A 25,505-nucleotide genomic window follows, 5' to 3' on the forward strand; every position below is an offset into this window, starting at 1 on the left:
ATGCGCGCCCCGGCCTCCGGGCTCCTGGCGCTGCCCCTGCTGCTCCTGGCCGCTGCCGCCCTGGCCGAAGGCGACGCCAAAGTGCTCAAGGAGGGCGAGACCCCCGGCAATTTCATGGAGGACGAGCAATGGCTGTCGTCCATCTCGCAGTACAGCGGCAAGATCAAGCACTGGAACCGCTTCCGAGACGTGAGTGCGCGCCGGGCGCCCGGCCCGGGCGTGGAGTGGGAGCGGCGGGTGGGGGACCCCCGCAGCCGGGCTGCGGAGTAAACAACGCCGAGAGTCCCAGTCGGCGCCCCTCCCGTGCCCCCGAGGCCAGAGCCTCGGGACCCCAGTCCCGCCCTAGAGTCCCAGGCGAGAGGACACGGCGGGGGGGGGGGGGCGCTCGGCCGGGCGCGGATATGGGGTGCTGGGTGCGAGGCCGCGGGCCCGGCTGCCCCCTTCTCAAGAGCCACCACTGGGCCTGTCCCCAGCCCGTGCAGCTTCGGGCGGCACATACGGGGCACTGCGGAAGGCGCAGGTCTGGGTGGGGCCGCCGTCTGCACGGGTGCCCTGGGTCCACACCGTGGATTTGGGGGCTGGGGAGCCTGGTAGGGGATAATGTGCCAGGGCTCTGAGTTGGGGGGGTCCTGCAAACTCCTAGGCGGGTCGATGGAAGGCGTGTCCCTAGTGGGGATCGGGCGAGGGCCGATGTCCTCCAGAGCCAGGTCCGGGGTTCCCACGCAGAGGGGCGCGTACCCGGCGAGGCTGGGTTTTGGGACCAATCCTGGTTGGGAGGCTGCACCCCCGCGAGCGGAGAGCTTTCGACCTGCAGCTCAGTGGGCTTGGAAAGCAGGAGAGCCCCGGAGCCAGGTCTGGGGGCCCTGGCGGATGTGCTCCCCAACCCCGGTTTAACCTTGGCCCGAACTTTGCGGGGTGGGGGCGGGGACGCTGCTGCAGGCGGCGAGCATCGCTGCAGCACTTTATTTACCGGCACCTGTAGCTCAGAGGGGAAATGGAAGGCGGCTCCCAGAAGGCCCGGGTGGGGGGCGGGGTGTTGGACGGGCCCGGGTAAGCACGCGAGGGCGTGGCTGAGCCCCGGGAACCTGGGGGCTGGGTCCGACTACGGGGAAGACGCAGCTCATCCCGGCAACCCCAGAAAGACTTCCCTGGTGGTGCAACACAGGCCACACCGCGCATTCTCTGTCAGCCGCGTGCATCCGCAAGTTCCTTAGAAATTCCCTTAAAACACCTATGCTCCCTGGGATACCCCGCCACACGATGGGCAGAGGCAGAGATACAAGTCCAGCTGGCAGGGAAAGAGGGACTATAAGCAGCCAGGTCCCCAGGCTGGGTGCCTGGACCCGGGAGTGGGCCATGGGTCTCGCTTGTGTCCCACCCAGGGCCGGCCCAGCTGGGGAACTGGAGCCCTCCCTCGGCACCTGCAGGCCCAGCTCCATCCGCTGCAGTCTCCTGGGCTGCCTGGGCAGAGGACCGGGGGCCCAGCAGTGAGGGGGTGGAGGCGGGTGCCCATCCAGAACCCGTGTGTCATAGGTCCAGACCTCCCTCGGACTGGCTGGCAGTTTGATCCGCGGAAATGGGACTGGTGAAGGTCAGAAGGAAAAGAGATACTTAATCAGAACAGTGAAGGTTTAAAAATAAGATCCCTTCCACCTCCCTTCCTCCACCTGCTTCCGGGAGCCAGCCCTGCGGGTGAGAATAATAACTGACTGACTGCTTGACCCCTGGCTCAGGGCTGCCCACCTGTCCCCCTGGATTAGTGCCAAGTGCTTTCCTCTTCCTGCATGCTCATCAGAAGGGAGGCCCCAGATTTGAGATTCTGCAGGAGTGGCCCCCCTGGGTGCCATGCAGAGATTTAGGGTATATACCGATGTGGGGGCCTTAGGGTTTGGTAGGGCGAGTCCTATTAAAACCCCCTGTAAGGGAGGCCTGGCTGCCACAAGACAGGGTCAGGGAGAGAAGTAGGACAAAGAAGGCTGGGCAGGAGGGCCTGGCCGTGGGAATCTGTTGGCAGCTTTTGCAGAAAAGCAAGAAGGAGGCTGCAAGCTCAGAGCCATAGCATTGCATAACTCTAGCGGAGCCACCATGTGAGTGGTGCCCCCTGGAGTTGTGCAGTGCACAGACTGTACACAGAGACTCTGCCAGCACTAGTCCCATCCCTCCTCTTCCAGTAGACGCTGTGCTTCCCACCCTTCCAGCTGGCCACAGTAGCATCCATCTTTGTACATATTTCCATCAGGCCAATTCTTTTGAGAATACAGAAGCTTGGTTCCTCACTGGAGAGAAAGGAATTTCTTTTGAACCCCTCAGGGGCTGTGGGGTTGAGCATGAGCCTTGTTCATGGTTCAGTGGAAAGATGGCACAGGGCCCCCAGTTTGCCCAGGCAGGAGCAAGAGGAGTGGGATGCTCTTGGGGAAGAGTTTAGAAGGACTCTGAAGTGTCTTCTTAAACGGTGTTGACAGAACAGAGTGGGGGAGGAGAGAGGGACTCGTGTCCCGGGGTTCAGGAGGATGGAGAAGAGGATGGAAGCACAGGGAGCCTCCCAAGTGGGATCAGGTGGAGCTGGTGAGGAGCCTGGTTGGCTTAGCGTCCTCTCTCTGAGCTCTGGGATTATGGGGAGGCAGGATTTACCAGCAGAATAATCCTCCCTCCAGCGAGCGCTGTGCTCACATCGTGTGCCTAGCAGATCCCCTCGAAGGCCGGCTTGCTGCTGCCAGGGAGGAGGGCATCATGGCTGGGAGATGGGAGGGGCTGCTATGTCGGCTCCTGGACCCAGAAATCTAGCTGTGCCCTGCCCTGGGCAGCCTTGGGCTTGCTTTCTCTTCTTCCTCTCCTCTCCTTTCCTTTCCTGTTTTTTTTTCTAAGAACTACTAGGGATTGAACCTAGGGATGGCCTTCACACTGAGCTACAGTCATAGCCCATTTAAAACATTTTCTTATTTTGAGACAAAGCCTTTCTAAGTCACTAAATTGCCCAGGCTTGAACTCGCAATCTTCCTGCCTCAGCCTTCCAGAGTGCTGGGGTCACAGGCATGCACCACCACACCCCACTCCAGCCTTGGCATGTTCCCTAATGCCCCTACCTCCTCATACCCACCCTGCAGAACGGGGTGGGACCCAGGACCTCAGAACAGAGCATGCAGGGCCTGGAGGAGGTGGCCCCGACACAGCATCCTCAGGGCGGGCTCCCTAGAACGTGGCTACAAAGAAGTGACTGTTCTCATTCTCCTTGGCTCTTCTCTACTCTGTATTCCTCCTCCATTACATTTATTACATTGATGAGTGTCTAGCACTGGGCTTGGCACCCAGAGGCACACAGTTAATGCCAGTGGGCACTTAGTACTCGACAACCTGTGTGATTGTTCCTCCATAGTTCACCCATTTTATGATCAAAGAAACTGAGGCACAGAGGAATTAAGGAATTTACCCACGGTCAAAAGTTAGAAGCTTGCAGAGTGGGGTTTGCATGCAGGTCACCAAATTGGGCTTTGGTTTTCAGGATCCTTAGTGACTTAGGGAAGGTCTTCCTGGAGAACAGCTCCCCTGCCCTTGTGCCGCCAGCCTCCCAGGTTCCATGGGCAGGAGCAGCACCTCTTGCCGCCAGCCTGCTCCCCACCCAGGCTAGGAACACCCCCAAGGCAGCTTCTCACCCAGGAAAAACTGGGGTGCAGGGTGCCCGGATAGCTCAGGCCTGGGCTCAGGTTCTGACCTGGCTTAGCTTCCTTTTCCTGCCAGGAGATGGAAATGAAGGCTCAAGCTCGGGCATCTCGTTCCAGGGCTGGAGGGCAGAGCATGTAGGCGGCACTTTCTCCCACTGAAACCAGCCAGCAGATGGGGGCCATTTCTGACCTGGGCCACACCATGCCTCAGTCTCTGAGCCGAGGGCGACTCCACCTGTTCACCATTCACTTCTGGGTGACCCCAGGAGGCTCAGGGTGTCCTTGCCTGAAGGCTGCGTGTGATTCTTAGCAGCACTGGGAACAAGTGTGAGCCACACAGAGGCTCCTTTGTGACCCCTCTCTGTCCCTACACACCTAACCGAGTGTGAGTGTGGGGATGGGTGGCATGGCACAGATGTTTGGGCAAAGTGTGGGTGTGTGAGAACCCAAAAGTGGGTCAGAAAGGATTCCACAATTGGGTTTGTGTCCTTTCCTGGCCTCCTCCTCCACCTGGACTTCTAACTCCTCTCCCACTGCCCGGCTGGCATCTCCAGAGTGGTGTCAGTGTGGAGAGGGACTCTTTCAGGCCTAGTGGGACTCCAAGCCTGGGAAGAGAGGGAGAGGGGAGCCTTGCTGCACAGAGAGGCTGCCAGGTGCCATGTGCTCCTCTCATCTTCCAGGAGTCTGAAGAGGGTGAAAAGCCAGCACCACTCTATTCGTTTTCCAGGAAGTCAGAGGCTGTCTGGGGTGTGGGAGAGCTCCGGGAGGAGGATGCTCTGTTCCTCTTCCTATGAGAGGACAGACCAGCTGTGTGACCTCTCTGAGCCTTGCGTTTCTCATTGGTATAATGGGCAAGCTAAACAAAATGATCCAAAGAGCCCTGGTCCTCTGTGACTCAGGGAAGATGACCCAAGAGCCTGTCAGCAGCCCCTCCAGCCAGTCCTGCCTCACCCTGTCCACCCCCACAACTGCAGACCAAGACCCCTGACCCGCAGAAAGGAAATGTGGCCCAGTAGGGTTGGGTGTGTATGGCTTGAGGACTGAGAAACCTGAGAAACTGGGCCTCCTAGTGTCTGGGGCAAACTCCAGGCTGGGATGCACATGCCAGGCACCTTCGTCACTCTGGGCAGCTCTGACGTCATACTGGAGAAGAGGTGACTTCAGCAAGAGAAATGTGTGGCTTATACTTTTGGACCACAGAGCCCACAGTCCAGGCACTGGCAGATTCGGTGCTACTGGTTGGTGACAGTCTTCTGTGTGTCTTCTGAGGATCATTAGTCTCCTCTTCTTCTAAGGACATCGATGTGGTGTGATGGCATCCTAGCACTCGGGAGGCTGATGCAGGAGGATCGCTGTGAGTTCAAGACCAGCCGGAACTACATAGTGAGACCCTGTCTCAAAAAGGGCACTCATCTCATCCTCACTCTTATGACCGCATCTTAATTTAATAATCTCCCAAAGGCACCACCTCAAACCAGGCCATCAGGGTTAGGGTCTCAGCACAGGAATTTGGGGAACACAGACGTGTCATCCCTAATGATGATGTCTCTGCACATTCTCTCCAGGACCTGTGGGCTCCCTGTGCTCCCTCTTCTCTCCAGGGAGCAGCACCCTGGGGTGAGGCAGTGAGGGTAAAAGAGGCTGGAGCTCTGTTCTAAGTGGTGCTAGTTCTTGGGGGCCAGCTCCTCTTCTTTCTGCTCCTTAGGAAGCTGGGACAGACGCTACTAGAACCAGGCCCCTGACTTCCCTTCCAGGATAGGGAGTGAATGCCTCTCTGTCCTTACTTTGCCACAGGGCAGGCCAGCCACACGTTAGATCTGTGGGTGGGGAGACAGGGTGCCATGGTGGAGAACAGTCATGTCCCCAAGCCAGGGCCTTCTCCTTCCTACTCTCTTTTGGGGGTTGAGGGGATGAGACAGGGTCCTAATATGCAGTTCTGGCTGACCTTGAACTCACTGTGTAGCCCAGGCTGGCCTTGAACTCCAGTGTGTCCTGCCTCAGCCTCCCAAGTGCTGGGATTACAGGTGTGCACCACCACACCTAACTTTCTGTGCTTTAGAACAGAAGATGTTGAGATGCCAGTAGAGTCATGAGAGGTCAGGTCTGGGGGCCAGGTGGGTGTTGGCGGGACATACCTGAACCCAGGCAGGCTCCTGGCATGCAGGCCCTGACGATAAGCACATTTTTGCCCTTTAAGGAAATTCCTCGGAGGGAGAAGAGGTTGGGGAAGGAACTGAAGGGGAAATCTCCTTCAGTTTGTCGGGGCCTCACACAGGGCTGGTGCCACCTCTGTGAGAGAGGACAGGCATTTGATGCTCAGCTTGCCATCTGCTCCCAGGGCTCTGCTTCTCGGAGCTCTGCCCCGATGTGACAGGTGCCAGGCCCTAAGGCTCCTGCTCAGCTCTTCTGGTCCCAGACCGGTCCACCAGAGCCGCAGTGGCTGCTTCCTGGGAGGGCAGGAGGAGGCTCAGCACCAAGTCCGAAGCCCTGGCTTGAGCTCCGTCACAAGTTCCTGCCCTCAGGAAGGAGACAGGTAATACCAGGTACAGGACCTCTTGGAGGCTGGGTGAGGCCCGGCCCACTTCTATTTTTAGACATTCTTAACCTATGAAGAAAATGAAGAAGATGCCATAACAGGGTTACAAACCCAGTGTCTTGCTAAGACCTAAATTGCCCAGGCTAGGCTCAAACTTGCAATCATCCTGCCTCAGCCTCTATGAGTGATGGGATTACAGGTGTGTGCGGACACATGCAGCTCTGGTTTGTGCTGTTTTTCTTTTTATTAGTACACAATTACAGTACATAATGATGACATTCACTGTGGGGAGTTGGTGCCCAGACATGACATCTCAATTCTTCTTGCATCCCCTTCTTGGTTTGTCTTTTAAGTACAGAGCTTTGGGCTGGGGATTTAGCTCAGTGGTTCTGCCGCCTGCCTTGCAAGCATAAGGACCTGAGTTGGACAGAAAAAAAAAAAGTACAGAGCTTTACAGTTTGCAGAATCTACTCTCATACATTACTCCCTGGTCCACCCGCCTGGGCATCTCACAGCACAGGGGACAAGAGGACAGAGTCTGTGCAGGGCCAGGGCCTGCCTTGCTGGCTGCAAGGTGGGAACCCTGGCTCCAACACTGCAGCAGAAGCGGGTGGAGCTCCGCCGGGCTGGCCTTCACCTCTAAAGCCAGGGCCTTGGGGGTGCTCTTTTCCTGGTTGGGTCCACTGCCGGCCCTGCCTCCAGCAGGTGGGGCAGCTGGGAGAGATCGGGTTAATTCAAGCTGTGAAGTGAGCTGGTGATTTGGGTGCTAATTAAAATGACAGGAAGTAAACAGCCTCGGAAACACCCCTTGTGTGCCCGAGCCCGCAGGGCCTGCGCACTCGTCAGCTCTCCCTCAGCTTGGCGCAGTGGGCTCGTCTCCATGGCGACCGAGCTGCGCCGCAGAGATCAAAGCGGGAGATGGGTTAGCTCCAAACGAGCCGAACTAGGGGTGGGGTGGTGAAGGGATTCTGGAAAGAACCTGGACCAGGGAGGCCCCCTGGGTGGCTTCCTCCTCCACCGCCTGTTCCTCCTGTCCTGATTGCGGGACCCCCTGCCTCAGACTGGACCAGAGCTGAAGTAGGAGAAACCACTCTTTTTTTTTTTGGTACTGGGGATCGAACTCGGGTCCTTGCGCCTGCGCAGCAGGCGGCGAAACCACTGAGCTAAATTCGCGGCCCGGAGAAACCACTTTTTAGCTGGGATTGGGCCTCCATAGACCCCCATCAGTTCGTATTTATGGATTCTGGTTAGGGGCATGGATTCTGGAATCACAGATCTGCGTACCGGTCTTCTTCTGCTAGGCAATTGCTGTGTAATCCTTTATATGTCACTCAACCTCTCTGAGCCTCACTTTTATCACCTGAAAAATGAGGATAATAGCAGTACTATTCTCTTGGGGTTGCTGTGAAAAGTAAAGAAGGCAGTGAATGGAAAGGGATTAGCATAATTTCTCCTATGTGGTCCTTGAACTCACTATGTAGCCCAGGTTGGTCTTGAACTTTCAGTGATTCTCCTACCTCAGCCTCTGAGATTACAGGCATGTACCTAAATAGCCCTGGCTCCAGAACTGGCCATCTAAGACAGAATGAAGCAAAAGTGGGGTGTTACCAGAACAGTAACAGACTTCCACAAGTACAGCTAGCCTGGAGGGTACCTAGGCATGGGCCAGGGCTGGGAAGGTGATGCCTAGCTGGGTTTTGAAGGATGACTAGGAGTAACACATGCTCCAGATGGAGAAAGTGGCTCTCCAGAGGTGCCAGGTGCTGACATCCACTGGGGTATTTGGGGCAGCTGAGAACCAATGAAAAATTTACCTCCTTCTGTAGGTAACAGAGAACAGGGAAGGGGTTGTAAAATCTAACATTTGTTATTTTTTTTCTCCTTACCTATAAAAATAATATATGTCCAGTAATATATATGGAAACTTGGGAAAAAGCAGAAAGATGCCAAAATGCTGTATATCCCTGCCCTGCAGGGGATGCCACAGTTAAAACATTTTGATAGGAATTTCTTTCATCTACCTCCTTTTTTGGTTTTGTTTTGTTTTGAGACAGGGTCTTTCTAGGCAGCCTAGGCTGGCTTCAAAATCAGGGCAATCTTCCTGCCTCAGCCTGCCTAGTGCTGAGATCATAGACAGGTGCCACCACACCCAATTCCCTGTGTAACCCCACACTCTCAAATGAGAGCAAACTGGGAGGTTCCAAGTTGGATTCAGCCTCAGAGGTGTAGGAGGTGGGTGCGGCCAGCAGGGGGCGCTGCAGTGTTGAAGTGCAGCTAGGGTGTGTGGAGAGGGGAGGGCGGGCCAGCAGAGTCTTGGGACCTGGGGTAGGCTCTGCTCCTGGCATCAGCAGAGAGACCCTAATACAAACAGCCTGGGATGGGGGATCTGGAGGTCTGGCCTACTCTTCATCTGTCTGTGACCTCCGGCTGCTCTCTGCACCTCTGTTTTCTCACTTTTTATGCTATTGATACAAAATGCTTGGAGAGGACTGACTTTATTTTATTTGTTTTCTTGAGACAGGGTCTTGCTATATAGTGCAGGCTGTCCTTGAACTCACAGTGATCCATCTGCCTCAGCCTCCTGAGTGCTGGGATTACAGGCATGCACCACCACGCCTGGCCTTGGCCTGACTTAAAAACACCATTCGATACAAGGCAGGGTCATCCCAATGTTCCGGAAGTTTCTCCTGTCTGCTCTGTGGCCCCTTCGGTTGTACTAACCTGGTAGGATACACGTGCTCCTCTGGCAGGCGAGAGCTCTGGGTCCTGACCCATCTCCTCAGGACACTGGCGAGGGGCTCCTGAGGACCCTTCTGTGGGGTGAGGGATGAGGGCCATCAGTCGCAGAGCCAGCCTAGAAGTGGCCTCTTGTTTCCCCGAGAAGACGCTGGTGCTGTTACTGCCATTTCTCACAGTGGCTCATGAGCCCACGGGGGCGCCCTAAATAGACCTGGCTGCCCGGTTCACACTCACCAACAAGCACCTCTTTTTCACCCTGGAGCTGGTGCTGGCCCCCACCTGAGCTCCAGGGCCGCTAAGTATGTCCCTGGGCTGTGCCCCAGAATGGCCATTCCCAAGCTGCCCACCCCCGCTGCAGCACTCTGCTGTCCCCAGGGGGCCTCACCCGTCATCTTTCATCTCTCCCCACTTCCTTCACCTGAACCTTTGGACTCTTGCTGCTGTGATGGCTTTGGTTTGTCACTGGTGCACTGCTTCCTGTGTCTCTTTGGGGCTCTGAGCATTGCCAGGAGGGAGGTGCTGAGCTCCTCCAGGCAGTGGAAGCTAGCATCAGTGCCACCCCAGGGCCTCCTGTCCTCTGACTGGCTGCTGCCACTCTCCCGGGAGTGAGGGTGCTAGGATCCAGAGCCACAACCATGTGGCACACTAGGGACGCACGGCTTAGCCAGACCTGGGGACTTGCTCACCCCCACCACCTGCACCAGGGAGGGGAGCTGGGAGCCCCGGGAGCCACTGGTCTCTTAGAAGTCCTACCCCACCCTTGCTGCTCCCTGATTTTCTAATTGGAAATCTGCAATCCTGTCCTTGGAGAACCTACTTTGTCCAGTGTCCCAAAGACTCTGCGCATGCGCTGGCTGGAGGGGAAAGACTGAGCGGGCTGAGGCCCTTCCTTCCCCCAGATCTCGGTGGGGAGGACAGCTGACTCGCCCTTTTCATACCTTCCAGCCTCCCTCCCAGGGACTTGTGGGAGCAGAGGAAGAGACCCCAGTGGGTGGAGGCCGTCCCTACTTATGCCCCCTCCTTGTAACACTGGCCTCAGCCCCTTGGCCACTCTGGTCTCTGTTGCCCACCGCCCTTCACCCCAAGCTGCTCCTGGAGTTGAAGGGCTGGGCCCAGCTGGCTTCTTTTGGCCCCGAGCAAACAGGACCATTGAGCCTGCCACTTCCAAAGCTTGCCTGGGGCCCCAGGGTTCAATTCTAGCCCTGTGGTGAAAATGGGCCCCTCCTCAGCTGCTTCAGGCATGCTCCCAGGCCCACTAGGCTGTGGGTCTCTGGCTGCTTAGACATGTCCTGGGTGCCAGTGGTGGCCAGTGTGAGGGGCAGGAAGAGGCCCAATGTGAGGCAGAGGGGGTGACCTAGGGCCAGGCAGAGCCACACAGGCTGGACCCTCTTGGGCAGAAGCCTGCTGTTCCCTGCCCTCCTACCCCCACCGCCTGTCTCTTGCTGCCACCCCATAACGGAGGAAGCGGCAGAAAGGCTGCACCCGAGGGTGCGCCTCGCACCCGCTGTGAAATCTGGAGGCCGCTCACAGACATAGGTTTTGTTGCTTCATTTCTGATAAAAACCATCTGGCATTGGTGGGCTGCCTCACGTGGGCGCCCTAGTTTTCACATGCTGTGCACATGTGCGCATGAGTACACAGTCTCACGGATAAGGACGTGCGCAAATGTGTTCACGCATGTGTCCCGTGATGTGCTCTGGGCACACACCTGTCCACAGGGCTCTGACTTCGTGAGTACTGCCTTGTCTTCCCAGCTCTGACCCTTTCTGGCCTTTATCCCAGAGGGCCTCATGCGTCCCTACCTGTCCTAAGGTTTGCCAGCTTCCAGGGGAGGCTGCAGAGCCCTTGAGCTTCCAGAGCCCTTGGGAGCCCTGCACTGTCCCCACTGCTGCTCATGTGAGCCCTCTGGTGCCTTCTTCCCCGAGGCCTGACAGCCAAGATTCAGCCCTGCCCACCCTCGCCTGACAGTGTGGCCTCTGCCCTAGTGCTGCACCTCTCTGATGACGTGTGGTGGGACTGAGAATGAAGGGCGACTGTGCCCCTCTCCCCAGCCCCCCATATGGAGGAGGTTGGCAGCTGGATCCTTGGTACTGCAGCCCCTGGCCTGCAGGAACCCTTGCCCACCTGGCCCAGCTTCCATCAAGGCAGCCTGGGAGCTATGTGCTGGTTTTCAGTGACTCCTTTCCGCAGGGGAAGGGGAAGAATTCAGAAGTGCTGGAGTTTCATGGCTGGGATCTAGGCCAGGTGGGAAGTTCCCTGCCTCTGGCTAGGCCAGACTCCTGGGCCACAGTACGGATGGAACAGGGAGCACATGCCTTAGGTCTCAGGGACCTTGTGATATAGCAGGAGGAGAGGTCTGTGTGGGGCATCGGAGGCCTGGCTGCTGGGACACAGGACCTGGGTGGGGTCCTCCCATTTGCGGACTCTCTGGCCTCTCCTGCACAGGGAGGGGGCTGTCCCGGGTCACCTCACGGGGCCTTTTCAGGTTCCTTTGATGGAGGACTTAAAGCTGGACTATGATAGCTGGGGAAGCCACTGTCACCGGCCAGGGTGTCCCTTCAGTCAGTCTGAGCTCGGCAGGAAGGAAAGGACCGTGAGTGAGAAGTGGTCCTCCTGAAGCTTGGAAGACAGAGCCCTGCCCTGCCTCACTCCTGGGGTGGGCAGCTGTCAGAAGGAGGGGGCTGCTAAGGAAGGGACCCTGGCAGAAGAGAGGGTGCGGCAATTCTGGGCCGCTGCCAGGCCCTATAGCCCTTTGCCCTCCTCAGACGTGTGTCCTGGGGCTGGGGCCAGAGCTGACTGGCATGTGTCACCCTGCAAAAGCCATGGGCCCCACCCCGCTGCCCCCAGGGTGGGCCAGCCTAAAGCTCTCTGTGGTGAAGGCGCAGGTATACTGTCTCCATAGCAGTCAGAGATTGTCACTCAGCACCCACAGCCGAAAGAGGCCGGCTGTGCCCTGGGACCTCATGGTCTGAGGGGCCTCCCACTGACGTCCCCATCTCTCTCCCTGTCTCCCCTGCCCGTGTCTGTGCCTGCTTCCGTGTCCTGTCTCCAGGAGGTGGAGGTGAGTACCGCGGAGTCCCAGGGCCTGTGGGTTCCCTGGAGCTGTACCCCCACCTCGTTCCATCAACACCCTCACCCCAACTTCTCCCCTGCCAGCATCTGGCATGGGGTGAGGAGAATAAGGCTCTTTCAGGAGAGGCAGGGATTCTGGATGGGAGTTTAAGGGACAGGGCTATGGGGTGTCAGAGGTCATCCGGGCAGCCACCAGGATAGCGGCAATTTGCATGTGGACGCAGTGGCCTGGGCCTGTCCTTTCCAACATAGTGCAGGGGAGCTGGCTCTGGGATGCAGACATTTGCCCTCCCTGTCCCCACCCTCTCTGTCCTTCTCTAGGATGATTACATCAAGAGCTGGGAGGACAATCAGCAAGGAGATGAAGGTAACATGTCCTTCCCAGCCAGGGGAGGAGACAGACACCGTGAAGAGTGAGACCCATGGACAAGACCTGGCTTTGGCCGGGGGCTCCTCGACCAGCCAGGCCCCTTGAGGCTATCAGGGACTGCTGGTGGGAGGGGCCTCCCAGCTCAGAAGCAGGGTGGGGGCCCCTGGGTTCTCCCAGGTGACCTGTGTCCTCACACCGTGTCCCTGCAGCCCTGGACACCACCAAGGACCCCTGCCAGAAGGTGAAGTGCAGTCACCACAAGGTGTGCATCGCCCAGGGCTACCAGCGGGCCATGTGCATCAGCCGAAAGAAGCTGGAGCACAGGTGAGGCCCTGGGGGGCCCTGTAGGGGTCTGCTCCAGGGCAGGGCTCTGCTGACCTGTCCCTGCATTAGTGCCTATTGCCACCACCAAACTTAATGGCTTAACACAACCATTGTGTGTCATCTTCCACGGTTTCGGAGGGCCAGGAAGCCAGGAGTTGGATCGTTCTGTCCTGAGGTCTGTGGTGAGGTTCAAGTCATGGCGCAGGATGGGGCTGCATATCTCAGGGCTGACTGGGGCTGGAGGGGTCACTTCTGAGTCTCTCTCATGACTGTTGGTGGAGGCCTCAGCTCCTAATCACGTGAACCTCTCTGTAGGGATGCTTGCTTATCCTCAATATGGACAATGTGGCAGCTAGCTTTCCGTGAAGAGTCATCAAGAGATAGAGTGCATTAGTCAGCTTTTCCATCTCTGAAACAAAGTAACTGACACTTGAAACTTAGTGGTTTATTTTGGCTTACAGTTTCAGTGGGTTCAGTCCATGGCTGGCTAGCTCCATGGCTGAAACAGCATGGCAGAGGAAAGCTGCTCACCATACTGTGGTCAGAGAGCCGAGAGTGAAGGCAGAAGCCAGGGACAAGAATACAGCCTTCTAGGTCATCCCCCAGTGGCTCACCTCCAACCAGGCCCCATCTCCTAACACTATATTCAGCTATGTATGAATGTACAACGGATGAATCCACTGTTGAGTACAGTGCCCCCATGATCCACCTTCCACACACATGAGACTTTTAGGGGGCATTTGAGACCTAAACCACAACAGAGAGCAAGGAGGAAACTACTCCTCAGAAAACTATTCCGAAACACCAGGGAAAGTCCCACCTCCTCTGTCGGCCTGGGGGTCTGTGTCTTGAGACAAGTAGATTTGTAGACCAAATAATTTGAGGTTTCTTTCCCTCTTGACATGCAGTGAATACAGGAAATAGTTAAGGTTGTAGCTGTTGAGGCTTAAAGAGGAGGAAGGGATGAGGGGCATTTGAGGAGGCCTTAGCTCCAGGCCAAGGTCAAGACCCTGCCTGGCTCCAAGACCCCAGGAACAGCTCTCATTTCCCTCCCCTTTCCTGAATCCAGTCAAGACTTGCATTCTTAGATGCCCGTGGGGCTGGTGAGTACTGTAAGGCATCTAGCAAGCCAGCCCTGCTAGGAAGGGGGCAGCTGCTTCTCTATGTGAAAATTCAGGACTGAATCCCTGCATCCTCTATTTTTTTAAGGAAGCCCAGGAATCCTGCGTTTTTTGGTGAACTCTCCCATTATGCCAATGTTGGCAAATAACTCTGTTTACAAAACAACAATAATCACCCTTTGTGGTCAGACAAAATCAGTCTGCAGGTCAGATGCGGCCCACGGCACTATGGATTTATGACCTCTGACATGGGTTGATCCTCCTGCGAAGTGAGACTCCTTTTACTTCTTGCAGTTAGAGCTGGCTTTGCGCTCCAGAGGCCTCACTGGACTCTGGAAAAGGGCAAGCTGGGATCTGGCCCCTGCCCAGTAGGTTCCACCCTTATGAGCCGGAGGAGGGAACAGCTGGGGGTGATGGGCGTCAGCAGGAGGACAGAGGCGCCAATGTGGTAGAGTCTGCTGACCAGCCTCTTGTTGGGACAGGACTCCTGGACTTTCTGTCCCTTTCTCATTTTTATCTTCTCCACATCTCCCCACCTTTTTTCTGTAGGATCAAGCAGCCCACCCTGAAACTCCATGGGAACAAGGACTCCATCTGCAAACCCTGTCACATGGCCCAGCTGGCCTCGGTCTGCGGCACTGATGGCCACACCTACAGCTCAGTGGTGAGGGGTGGGCCTAGGTGGAGCCACAGGGAGCAGAGGGGACAGCTCTGCTGGGGCCTCCCCAGGGTTCCCCCTGACTGATGAGGGCAAACTGTGTATTCAGTGCAACCAATTGCTGGGCATGGGAGCCCTGGCCAGGGTGATGGAGCAAGAGATGGGGGAGACCATGCCCTTGACCTTGGGCAGGTGCAGGTGGGGCAGAAGAGACACATGGGTGGGTGAGTGCAGGTGGAGTGAGGTAAGGGTCTCTTGGAAGTACGGAGCGCTCTGGAAGGAAGGAGCACTGCTGACTAGGTTCTGGGGTATAGAGGGCGATTTCCACATGGAAGCTAGTGTGCTCCCAAGTAGCCAGAGCACCCGAGCAGGAGGACATAATCCCCCCTGGGAAGACAATGTGGGAAGGAACTTCGACCTGGGGAATCTCTTCTGGGATTTTTGTGAGGAGTAAATGAGATGATATTTGTGAAAGCATTTTACTGACTTCAAAGTAAAATAGACATGCAGGTGCTAAGCAGGAATGCTTCAGTGAGTATCGAGAAGTTGAGCTTGCTTGGGTTTGGGCAGGGACAGGCAGTCAGGTGGGGTTCCAGGGCTTGGGGACCTTTTTGGGATGAAGAGTCAAGCAGACCAGGGGTGGTGGCACACACCTATAATCTCTGTGCTCTGGGAGACTGAGGCAGGACGATGGCAAGTTTGAGCTGAATCTGAGTAATTTAGCAAGCCTCTTTCTCAAAGTGGGAGGAGGGCTGGGGATGTAGCTCAGCGTGAAGGTTCAATCCTCAGTACCACAAAATAAACAGACAGATCAGTAAAGGAGTGGCTGTGGTGACAAGGTGACAATTTCAGATGAGGGGTGAGGATGAGGCCACCCAAGGGCATGAGGTCACCCAAGGGAAGAGAGGGAAGAGAAAGAATGAGCAAGAGGCCAGGGCAGAGGCGGCACTTAGGAGGCCAGAGGGCCATGAAGGAGACAGAGCTGACAGGGAGGAGGAGGATGGTGAGAGCTTGTGTCCCACACCAGTGGGCAGGAAGTACAGTTCAAGGGCACTTTGTCCCATAGGGAGGTGCAGGTCTTCAGTAGGTCTGGCTTCCATCCCCTCCCCATGGCCCTGGTGGGTCACTGGGCCTTGATGTTCTCTGCTGGCCACAGGGCTGGGAACTGAGTGTGGCAACGCATAAAATATTACAATGCTCTGAGACAATGACCGCCTCCCAGGAGCAGGCACCCAGAAGGAGAAATGAACATGACAGGGAAAGATGTGGCGCGTCTTAGGGAGGCCAGGGAGGGGAGGAGTCGGCAGAGAGTGGCTGCTGCTTATCTAGAGAGCTGAGGACAGGGCCCCTGCAGGAGAGGTGGGAAGACAGAGGAGGGAAGGACAGAGGAACAGTGAGGAGGAGGACGCTAGGCCATGGGAGCCAAGACGGGGGTGTGGGGGGGGGCCATGGGTGCAAGGTGGAGAGGGAGGTGGGGGTCAGGGAGGGACCGACACTCATGAGGGCAGCAGGGTCAGGTGGGCCAGAGCAGCCTGCACAGCAAGGACTGGTCCCTGGGCCCTCCTGGGCCCCCACAGCTCACCTCCATGCACCTTTGGTCCCCAGAGGGAGGGACAAGGAGGGCCCTTCCAGGCCCTCCTGGGGAAGGATTGGAGTTGGGGCACCCCACCCAGTCCACCTTTCTCCACAGTGTAAGCTGGAGCAGCAGGCCTGCCTCAGCAGCAAGCAGCTGACGGTGAGATGCCAGGGTCCCTGCCCCTGCCCCACGGAGCAGGCTGCCGCCTCCACCACCAACGGCAAGTCAGGTAACCAGCATACCAGCTGGGGGCCTCCCTGCCGGGCCCCAGTACCTTCTTCAGGCTGCAAGATGGAAACAGGTTTGCAGAGCAGGAGGGGAGGAGAAAGGCCTGCAGGAGGTTCCAGGGCCTGAGTGACAGAGTGGGTCTGGTCCTCAAGCCTCTGATCTCTCCCCTGGCTGTCCCAACCCTAAGGTGATGGAGGGACTTAGCCACAGGAGCCTATGCAGCACTCTCAGTGCTGGGATGGAGTGAGGGTGGAGGAGATGGGAGAGGCCGGGAGAGGAAGCCCCTGCCTTCTGCCTCCCCTCCTCCTGAGTCCCTTACCATTGCATGGCCTCCCTGCCTGGAGTCCAGGACCCCACACTGAGACCAGGTTGCCCCAGTTCACCCTCTGTCCCCTTCTCTGTGCTGCTCACTGCAGACACCTGCACAGGCCAGGACCTGGCCGACCTGGGGGATCGGCTTCGGGACTGGTTCCAGCTTCTCCATGAAAACTCCAAGCAGAATGGCTCGGCCAGCAGTGCAGCCAGCCCGACCGGAGGTACAGGAGAGAGGAGGGAGGGGTGGGGAGGTGCCGAGGAGACAGGTGTGCAGGGGCCAGCCTCCCCTCACTCCCTCCTGCCCAGGCCTAAGCCCTGCAGGGTGGGTCCCCCACAGGAAGAGTGATCAGCATCAACCAGAGCTAGTGAAAGAGAAGGACTTCTTAACATGGGTGGAGGAGCTGGGCCTGGTGGCGCACACCTGTGATCCCAGCACTCTGGGAGGCTGAAGCAGGAGGATGGCAAGCTCAAGCCGAGCCTGGGCAACTTAGCAACACTCTGTTTCAAACAATAAAAAGAGCCGAGGATGTAGTAGCTCAGTGCGAAGGCCTTGGGTTTAATCCCCAGGACCAAAACAGAAACAAAAAGACAAAACAAAAAACATGGGTTGGAAGAGCTCAGACTGCAAATCAGTAGCCAAAAGAAAGTAAAGAGCTCCAGGGTTGGGGATTTAGCTCAGTGGTTTCGCTGCTTGCCTTGCAAGAATAAGGTTCTGAGTTCAATCCCTGGTATCAAAAAAACAAAACAAAAAGGAAGTAAAGAGCTCCTTTTTTTCTGGGGCTGGAGGTGCAGCTCAGTGGTAGAACACTTGCCTAATGTGCCCAGGACCCTGTGTATAATCCCCAGTACCACACAAACAAAAAGGAAGGATTTTTTTCTGAGGGCTTTTGGAACAGGATTTGGGTGGTTTAGATGTAGTGCTGTCGTACAGTGGGGGAAGGACCTTGGCCATTCTTGAGTTTCTCATGGTTAGGTTCCAGGCTACCTGACTCTACCAAGAGGGCTGGGAGTGAGAATAAAGACGAGGGGTGGAGGGACAGACAGTGGAGTGTGTCTGAATCCTGGTCTTCTCCCCAGGGCTGGACAAGAGCTTGGGGGCCAGCTGCAAGGACGCCATCGGCTGGATGTTCTCCAAGCTGGACACGAGTGCCGACCTCTTCCTAGACCAGGGTGAGCTGGCTGCCATCAACCTGGACAAGTATGAGGTCTGCATCCGTCCCTTCTTCAACTCCTGCGACACCTACAAGGACGGCCGAGTCTCCACCGCTGAGTGGTGCTTCTGCTTCTGGAGGGAAAGTAAGCAGCCCGGCCCGGCAGACTGCCCTCGCTCTGGCACTGGGCTGCCCTGGGAGTCAGTGCAGCTCCCTCCCAGGCCCCCGAGTCCAAGGTCCAAGCTGCCCAGCCCTTATACCCTCAAAGGGCTTCATCTTTCAGGGCCAAGGGAACCAGCATGGGACTCCTTTTCTCAGCAGGCCCCAGGGGATCTGCATTTTGTGGGTCCTGAAGCTTAAGCACCTTTTTGGGTACCTTTTAGGGCCCCTCAGAGGGCCAGGGAGGGGCCAGGGGAGTGAGGGTCTTAGAGCTGAAGATTCGTTTGCTTCTCAGTGATTCCATTTCCTGGCACATCTCGCCTCCTGTGCCCCAACTAAGGAGTTACATAGGTGACCATTGGCCTTAAATCTGTGGTAAGCTTTGTTAGCTTTATCTGCCCAGAGCCAGAGCTGGACAGGTGCTTAGAGATGATCTAGGCCAAGAGGCAAATGTCACTGATGGGGAAACTGAGGTCCCCAGAGGGCAAATGACCTGCCTGGCCAGGAGCTGGTGTAGGCAGTGTCCTGCCCCCGGCCATTGAGTGTGGAAGTAGTGAAGTGTCCGTGGTCAGAGGCCCAGGCTAGGGCTCCACCTCATGCTAGTCTGCAGCCCTGACATGTGACCAAAGTGTTCCAAGTTCAGTTTCTTCTTCTGAATTGGGAAATGGCAGTACCTACCTCAGAGACTGGTGTGAGGAGAAATGGAGAGAATCTGGGTGCAGAGCCTGTGAAATACTCTGCAAATGCAAGCACGTGGACTGGTCTTGCACCCCAAGCTGCCAGCCACCCTGCCTGGCACCAGCCCAGCCAGCCTGGCCCAGGCCTTGCAGGCTCATTCCCTGCCTTCCGCAGAGCTCTTCCTGGGCAGGGGCTGGGACTGTCCCCGCTGCTGCATAGCCAGGCAGGCTCCCAAGGTGGCAGACAGGCGAGTGGGAACTTGGCCACTGGCTATTTTTGGCTAGGAGCTCTGTCTAACTAGTCTTATGCCTTGGGGTGTCTGCAATCCCACCCCATCCCCTCTTCTGACTACCGTTGTCTCATCCCATGAATCCCAACACCCTGAGAGAATCTTAGGCTTCCGGGGGCCCTCAGCCCATCCCACAGCCTGGGTGGCCTCCCCTAATTAGAGGTGGGGTGTTTTCATCCCACTGAGCCCTTACCCTGGTTTGGGGACTTCAGAGGGACCAGTGCATCCCACCAGCATCCCGGGGTTGCCCCACATCAAAGACTGGGTGTTTCATCCTGCAGGGCCCCTGCTGGGGTTCCTAAGCCTCGGGAGGCTCCTGTCACCACCACGGGATGGCCCCCCACAGACTGCCTCTCTCCCCACAGAGCCCCCCTGCCTGGCTGAGCTGGAGCGCATCCAGATCCAGGAGGCTGTCAAGAAGAAGCCAGGTGAGGGGCGGGCTGGGCGTGTAGAGGAGGTGGGGAGGCGGCCCTGAGCCCCCCGGAGACAGAAGCTCCAGGTCCTGGGCCTCAGGGCAGACAGTGAGCGGAAGGAAGCCCTGGCCCAGCATGGGAGAGAAATGCCCTTCTTGGTTTTGCTTATTTTTGGTGGCAGTGGGTATTGAACCTAGGGCCTTCACACAGAGTGTCATCCCTGGTCCCTTTTTCATTTTTTATTTAGAGACAGGGTCTTGCTAAGTCATTAAGTTGCCCCAGCTGGTCTTGAACTTGCAATTCTCCTGCCTCAGCCTCCCAGAGTGCTGGGATCCCAGGTGCCCACCACCATGATTCTTCCTGTTTAACTTCCTGGGGTGGGCCAGGGTCTCTCCATCTGCCACTCAATAAGTGCGTTTTAAGCAGGAGTTTTATGGCTCTCCATGTGGGGGCTGGAGGTTGGGGTACACAGTGGCCCTAGAACCTTCCATTCAGTTCATGTCAGCAAGTGTGTGTGGAACTCGAGTGGGCCCTGCCAGGGAGGTGCTCACAAACCCCCAGGGAGACAGACAAGCAAACCCAGCCTGGGCTGGAACCCATGGGCAAGTCAGGTGAGGTCCCTGTCCTTGTGGGCCCTTGGCACTGGCTGAGGAAACACACCACGGAGACAGAAGTCCCAATGGTGACTTGTGTGTGGGTGCTGAGGGAGAATGTAGGTGACACGAGGGAGGCTGAGGGGTCAGCAGAAGCCTCCTGGGAGCCGTTGTTCCAGGAGACCTGAGGGAGGAGAATGAGTCAGACAAGTGCAGAGTCAGGGGCAGGAAAAAGCTGGAAGTTCTCAGAAAACAGAAGGAAAGGACGCATGTGGCTGGAGTGTGGTGGTTGAGGGGACAGAGGTCAGAGAGGCAGGTCTCGCAGGGCCTTGTAGCTCCTTGAGAGTAGCCTGATGTTTGGCCAGGCCCATGAGATCAGCGTACTCAGGACCCAGCATGGAAAGGCCCACAAGACATGTTGAGTGCAGATCCGGTGGCTTTGGGGGCCTGTTGTGAGCCCCACCTCAGCCAGGAAGCAGTCATCTGTCATCTACTTCCTAAGTGGCCTCCCAACCCCAGACCCCATGTTACCCTGACTGTCTCTTCTCCTTGCTAAGCGGGCAAGTCCACCTCACAAGATGTCTGGTGGGTGAGCAGAGAAGCAGAATTTTGAGGGCCTAAGGGAAGGGAGTGGGCCCCTGAGGCAAGTCCAACTCCCCTGGGGGAGAAGCCCAGGCTTTCCAGGCTGGGGACAGGCAGACCAGAGGAGCAGCAGAGGTGTGGAGAGGATGAGAGTAGACTGGCCATTGCTGCACCCGGAGCAAGTGGTATAGACAGCAGTTTCTTGTTTCCGGTCAGGGCTGGGAGAGATGAGCCCTGGGCATCTGGGTTTGTGGAGGGGTCAGTGCTGCACTGGCCAGGCTCTGGGGCCATCCGGTCCCTGCTCCAGCCCAGGCTCTGAGGCTCCCGCTGTCCCATCCAGGCATCTTCATCCCGAGCTGTGATGAGGACGGCTACTACCGAAAGATGCAATGTGACCAGAGCAGCGGCGACTGCTGGTGTGTGGACCAGCTTGGCCTGGAGCTGACCGGCACCCGCACGCACGGGAGCCCCGACTGTGGTGAGGCCTGGGCGGCTTCAGAGCACCTGTGGGCCAGGCCGGGCGGGCTGTGGGGGCCAGGGTGGTGAGCAGGTCCCTTAGTGGCCTGCCCTTGGCTTGTCACCCTTACAGAGGACATCGTGGGTTTCTCGGGGGACTTTGGGAGTGGTGTCGGCTGGGAGGACGAGGAGGAGAAGGAGATGGAAGAAGCAGCCGACGAGGCCGAGGAGGAAGAGGGTGAGGCAGGCGAGGCCGATGACGGAGGCTACATCTGGTAGATGGTCCTGGGGCTGTGGCAGGCCAGGGCGCCAGCGGGCAGCAGAAACCTGGACAGCAGCGGGCAGCTTAGCGAGTGGATCTGAAAGTTAGCTGGAAGGACCCTGGCTCCGGTGGGAGGGTCAGAAGTGTGAGTGCACAGCTTGGGTGTGGCGCGTGTGGCTGGGATGTGTGTGTGGGGGGGGGGGGGGTGTGTGTGTGATTGGCATGTGCTGACAAACGTGTCCTCGGTCCACACGGATCCTGGCAGAGTGAGTCACCCAAAGGACTGTTGATCTTCCTTGTCTTTGTTTTCTTTCCATTTGTTGATTTTAATATGCACATAGTCTCACACTGACAGGTCAAAACCAGTGGAATAAGATGCTCCTAGTCCTGCCCTGCCTGCCCCGCCCACCCACCCCAATCTCCTGGGGTCCCCACCAGCCCTGCCTCCTCCCAGCCCTGCCTGCCCTTCTGGGATCCCAGGGGAGGGAGGGCAGGAAGCTCTTCTCTGGAGAGCGTCCCCGAGTTGCATCGATTTGGTGTGAAACTCCCACCAGCCACAGTAAGCCCTGTCCCTCTACTGGCCCCCCTCCCCCTGGCCCCAAGCACTAGAGAAAGTCCCCAAAACCCAGCTGGATTGACCAGAGGTGGCTGGGAAGGAGCTAGGGGCAGAGACAATGAGGCAGGAGGAAGCTGGCCAAGTCCTTCCCACTGGAGGGGTGGAACAGGTGGGGAGCAAGGCGAGCTCAGAGAGGTTAGATTCCAGGCAGAGCCTTAGGAGTGGCTACGGGGCAGCCTTGAACCCTAGACCCTGGCAGAGCCAGACTGGCTCCTCCCTGTGTGTCTCCTGTGGGCCATGGTGCAGGTGACTGACTATCTTGGAGCCTGGGGCTGGCGTTACACGGTGGATCCCCATGAAGCAGCCCAGTGTGAGGAGTGCTGCTCCTGCCTCTGTTTCCCTTGCTGGTGTCCTCCTTGTCCTCTCCAGGGAGCTTGAGGACTGGGAGCAGCAGGTGTGTGGCCACAGCCACCCTGACCGCTAACTACTGTTCTCCTGCCCAGACCAATAGATACGTGTCCCTGGGACCCTTTGAAGGAGATGCAGTTGGGAGGTGCCACCTCCCTGTTCTCAGGGACTGTGATCCTCCCCACCTCGGCACCTTGCCACCTCCAGGAGAAACTCCATGGCCATCCCAGCCCCGCTCCTCTGGCTGCCAGGGATCCCACTGTCCCTGAGGGTCCCTCAGGGCTACCCAAGTTCTATTGTGAAGCCTTGGAATGTGGGAACATCAGTGAGAAGGCAGCCCCATGGTCACACCGAACTGTCCCCGCAAACCTCCTGATTGGGCGGGAGGTCATCCTACCCACATGAGGAGATGCCTTGTGGTTTTCCATTTGTGCGTTCGGTGTTGTTTTTCCCAATTTGTCAAGTTCTCCCTGTCAAAGCAAATTCCTTAATACTTTTGGTGAACCATTTCTTACCTGGATGTGGGCCTCTGGAGAGTGCAGTGTGTGTGTGTGAGTTTGAATGGGTGTGCATGGGTGTGCATGGGTATGCATGTGTGCGTGTGGACCTGGGGCCATCATGGTGGCCTCAGAGAGCTGGGAGGATGGATGGCTGCATGGGGTCCGTGTGCCTGGCTCTCCCAGCATCCACTGAGGCTGAACGCTGTTGGATGTCACGGAAGAGCCTCACCCAATCTCCCTTTCCTTTACCCTGGAATCTGTATCTCTGGAGCCCTCACTGGGGGAAATAACGATATTCCACTTAGCCCCATAAAGCGCTTCTCATCCCGCAGCACAGTTCTGATTGTTGAGGTGTCGCGCTATTCCAGACCCTGGCCCTGTCCTCCTCCCCTCCCCTCCCCTTCCTGGTCCCCCGGGCCCATTCCTCTGGTCCCCTGGTCAGTCACATCTGCCCTCTGCTCTCCAGAAGCAGCCACTCCTCTGGCTCAGAGCTACTTGAAACTTCCTGCTCTCGCTGAGATGGGAGTCTGTCTCTTTCTCTGCCCCAGTGGGACTTCCAGAACTGTCCTTAGGGTGGCTGCGAAGGATGCTGGGCTCCCTGGGGTGGTGAGGGGGCACAGAGGAAGGGCCATCCTTCCTCCTCTCACTGTCACCCTCCTTTCCTGGGGGGCTGTGCTCTCTGTGTCTCTGGGTCTTCCGGTTGTGCACGTTTATCCGATCTTATAAATATGTTTTAGGAGGAAAGCAAAAGGCTTTGAACTAGCCCCTAGTGGGTCTGCAGGGGTCCAGGCCTGCCCTGTCTCTGAAGCTCCCATTGCTTTGCACCCACTGAGACAGCCTCCCAAAGGTAGATGAAATCAGCTGTTCCCAACAAGGCTGAAGGCCTCAAGTGACTTCTTGCTAGACAGGTTTAAGTTTCCCACATCAAGACTGCAAGTTGGCCCCCCAGCCCTATGGATTTATGCCCTTGACCCAGCTGCTGTCCCAGCCCCTGCCAGCTGCTCTGCACGATGTCCTTGCCCCTTCCTGCCCTCGCTTCCTGGGCTTAGGCAGGCAGGGGCTGTAGAGCTGCATTGAAAAGAGTTCAACCAAATTTTAAGAGAACCATGACTCGCCTGGCCAAAGGCCTCATTGGTGCATGGATGCTGAAAAAGATGGGGTAGGTTGGGATTGGAGAAACTGTGCCTTGAGAGACCACTCAGAGTCTGAAGGTGACTGGAAAAGGGGCATGGCCCGCCGGGGAGCTCAGGAAGCAAGCCAAGCTCATGAGAGGGAGATGGGACATCTCGATGGGCCCCTAGTGTCCCACTGGGGTTGTGACCACACAAGGTGGTGGCCCTGCTTCCTTCTCACTCCAGCCTGCCTGATTTACTGGGGAGGCCACCCATTTACCCTTTCAAGAGCTCTGTCTGCTTCCAAGTTCACCTCAGAGTGGGTGGAGTCCATTGGTACCAACACTGGAACTCTCCATTTCACCAAAGCCTGAGCCCTCAGGCCCTTGGGGAGGACGAGTGGCCAGTCATTGACACCCCAGGGTCACCATGGGGCTGCAGCTGGCAGAGTGGTCCCAGGGAAGAGACACTGGGGGAGCAAAAGGAGACTGGAGACATCCCAAGGAAGTCCCAAGCAGAGCCAACTGCTTTATAGCCTGCAGCCTACTCAAACTGTGTGATGTGCAATAACTGAGCTTAGAGTTAAGAATTGTGTTCAAGTGCTTGGGTTTCTGTCTGTAGATTTAAGTGCTGAAATCGTATCTCTCAGTAATTTTAGATGTCTTTTTAAAAAATCGAGAAACAAAGTGTTAGACCTACGTGTGCGTTGATGGGCACTCAAGCGTCCCTGGATCACCCCACCCTCTCCTTCCCCTGCACCCCATTCCCTCACACCCCACCTCCCCTCCCCCCCTCCACTTGGGGACCCTGCCTTGTGTTATCTTTATCTGCCTATTAGCCTAAGGAAACAAGTACACTCCACACATGCATAAAGGAAATCAAATGTTATTTTTAAGAAAATGGAAAATAAAACTTTATAAACCACCCGCTGACAATTCTTCCTCTTGATGTTTTCACAAAAACAGCATCCACAAGTGACCACAAGGACACCCTGTGGTCCCATCTGGTTTCTCGTATCCGCTGTTACACAGGAGATTGCAGGGATGGCAGGGCTGGTGGGCGGGGGGAGCTGATTTATTCAGGGAGGATTTGGAATGACTTTAAAATATTTTTTTTTTTTGGTACTGGGGATCAAACTCGGGACCTTGTGCTTGCGAGACAGGTGGCGGAACCACTGAGCTAAATCCCCAGCCCCCTAAAATATTTTGATATTACTGTACATTTTATGCAAGCTATATTGCTACATATACCAATAAATACATCTCTAACAAAGCAGAGATGAAACTATGTCATTCTTCATTTAGCATGTTGTGGACCTTTCCTCCTTATTATTAAATTTGAGGACTTGACTTTATTAAGAACACAGTAGCCCGCAATATGGATACACTCTGATGTATTTAGCCAACTCCCTATTTTTGGACACTCATAATCTTTCCAGTTTCTTGATCTTAACAGTGCTCTGGTGGGCTTGGGGCCCATTTTGGATTATTTCCCAGTCCAGATTGCCAGAAGGAGAATGGTTGAAGGGAAGGGTATGGTTTTGCTTTCTTTTTTAATTGTGGTAGAATACACATAATAGAAAAGTTACCATTTAACATACAATTCAGTGGCATATAGTACATTTGCAATGTTCAACAACCATCACAACAGTATAGTTCCAGAACTTTCACCCATCTTTTCATATTTTAGAAGTGCTGGAGAGCAGACTCAGGGACTTGAGCATGGTAGGCAAAATGCTCTACCACTGT

The 25,505-nt window shown here is 56.5% G+C and overlaps 1 protein-coding gene across 1 annotated transcript; it reads left to right on the plus strand.

Moving 5' to 3' along the window:
- Spock2 (SPARC (osteonectin), cwcv and kazal like domains proteoglycan 2) lies at positions 1 to 24,681 on the plus strand. Its single transcript, XM_004846235.4, has 11 exons — positions 1 to 189; positions 11,987 to 11,995; positions 12,328 to 12,373; positions 12,586 to 12,700; positions 14,371 to 14,485; positions 16,170 to 16,284; positions 16,700 to 16,819; positions 17,676 to 17,894; positions 19,241 to 19,303; positions 20,804 to 20,941; positions 21,053 to 24,681. The coding sequence occupies exons 1-11, from the start codon at positions 1 to 3 to the stop codon at positions 21,196 to 21,198; spliced, it is 1,275 nt and encodes a 424-aa protein (XP_004846292.1). The 3' UTR covers positions 21,199 to 24,681.
- Positions 24,682 to 25,505: the final 824 nt, after the last annotated feature.

Source organism: Heterocephalus glaber, unplaced genomic scaffold, assembly GCF_053883595.1.
Source record: "Heterocephalus glaber isolate CG9 unplaced genomic scaffold, H.glaber_assembly_v1.0 deba00001497, whole genome shotgun sequence".
NCBI lineage: Eukaryota > Metazoa > Chordata > Mammalia > Rodentia > Bathyergidae > Heterocephalus > Heterocephalus glaber.

Coding starts and splice junctions, on each gene's coding strand:
- Spock2 (XM_004846235.4), top strand. CDS start 1: ATGCGCGCCCCGGCCTCCGGGCTCCTGGCGCTGCCCCTGCTGCTCCTG. Junction 12,701..14,370: donor CGAAAGAAGCTGGAGCACAG/GTGAGGCCCTGG, acceptor TTTTTTCTGTAG/GATCAAGCAGCCCACCCTGA. Junction 20,942..21,052: donor GCACGGGAGCCCCGACTGTG/GTGAGGCCTGGG, acceptor TCACCCTTACAG/AGGACATCGTGGGTTTCTCG.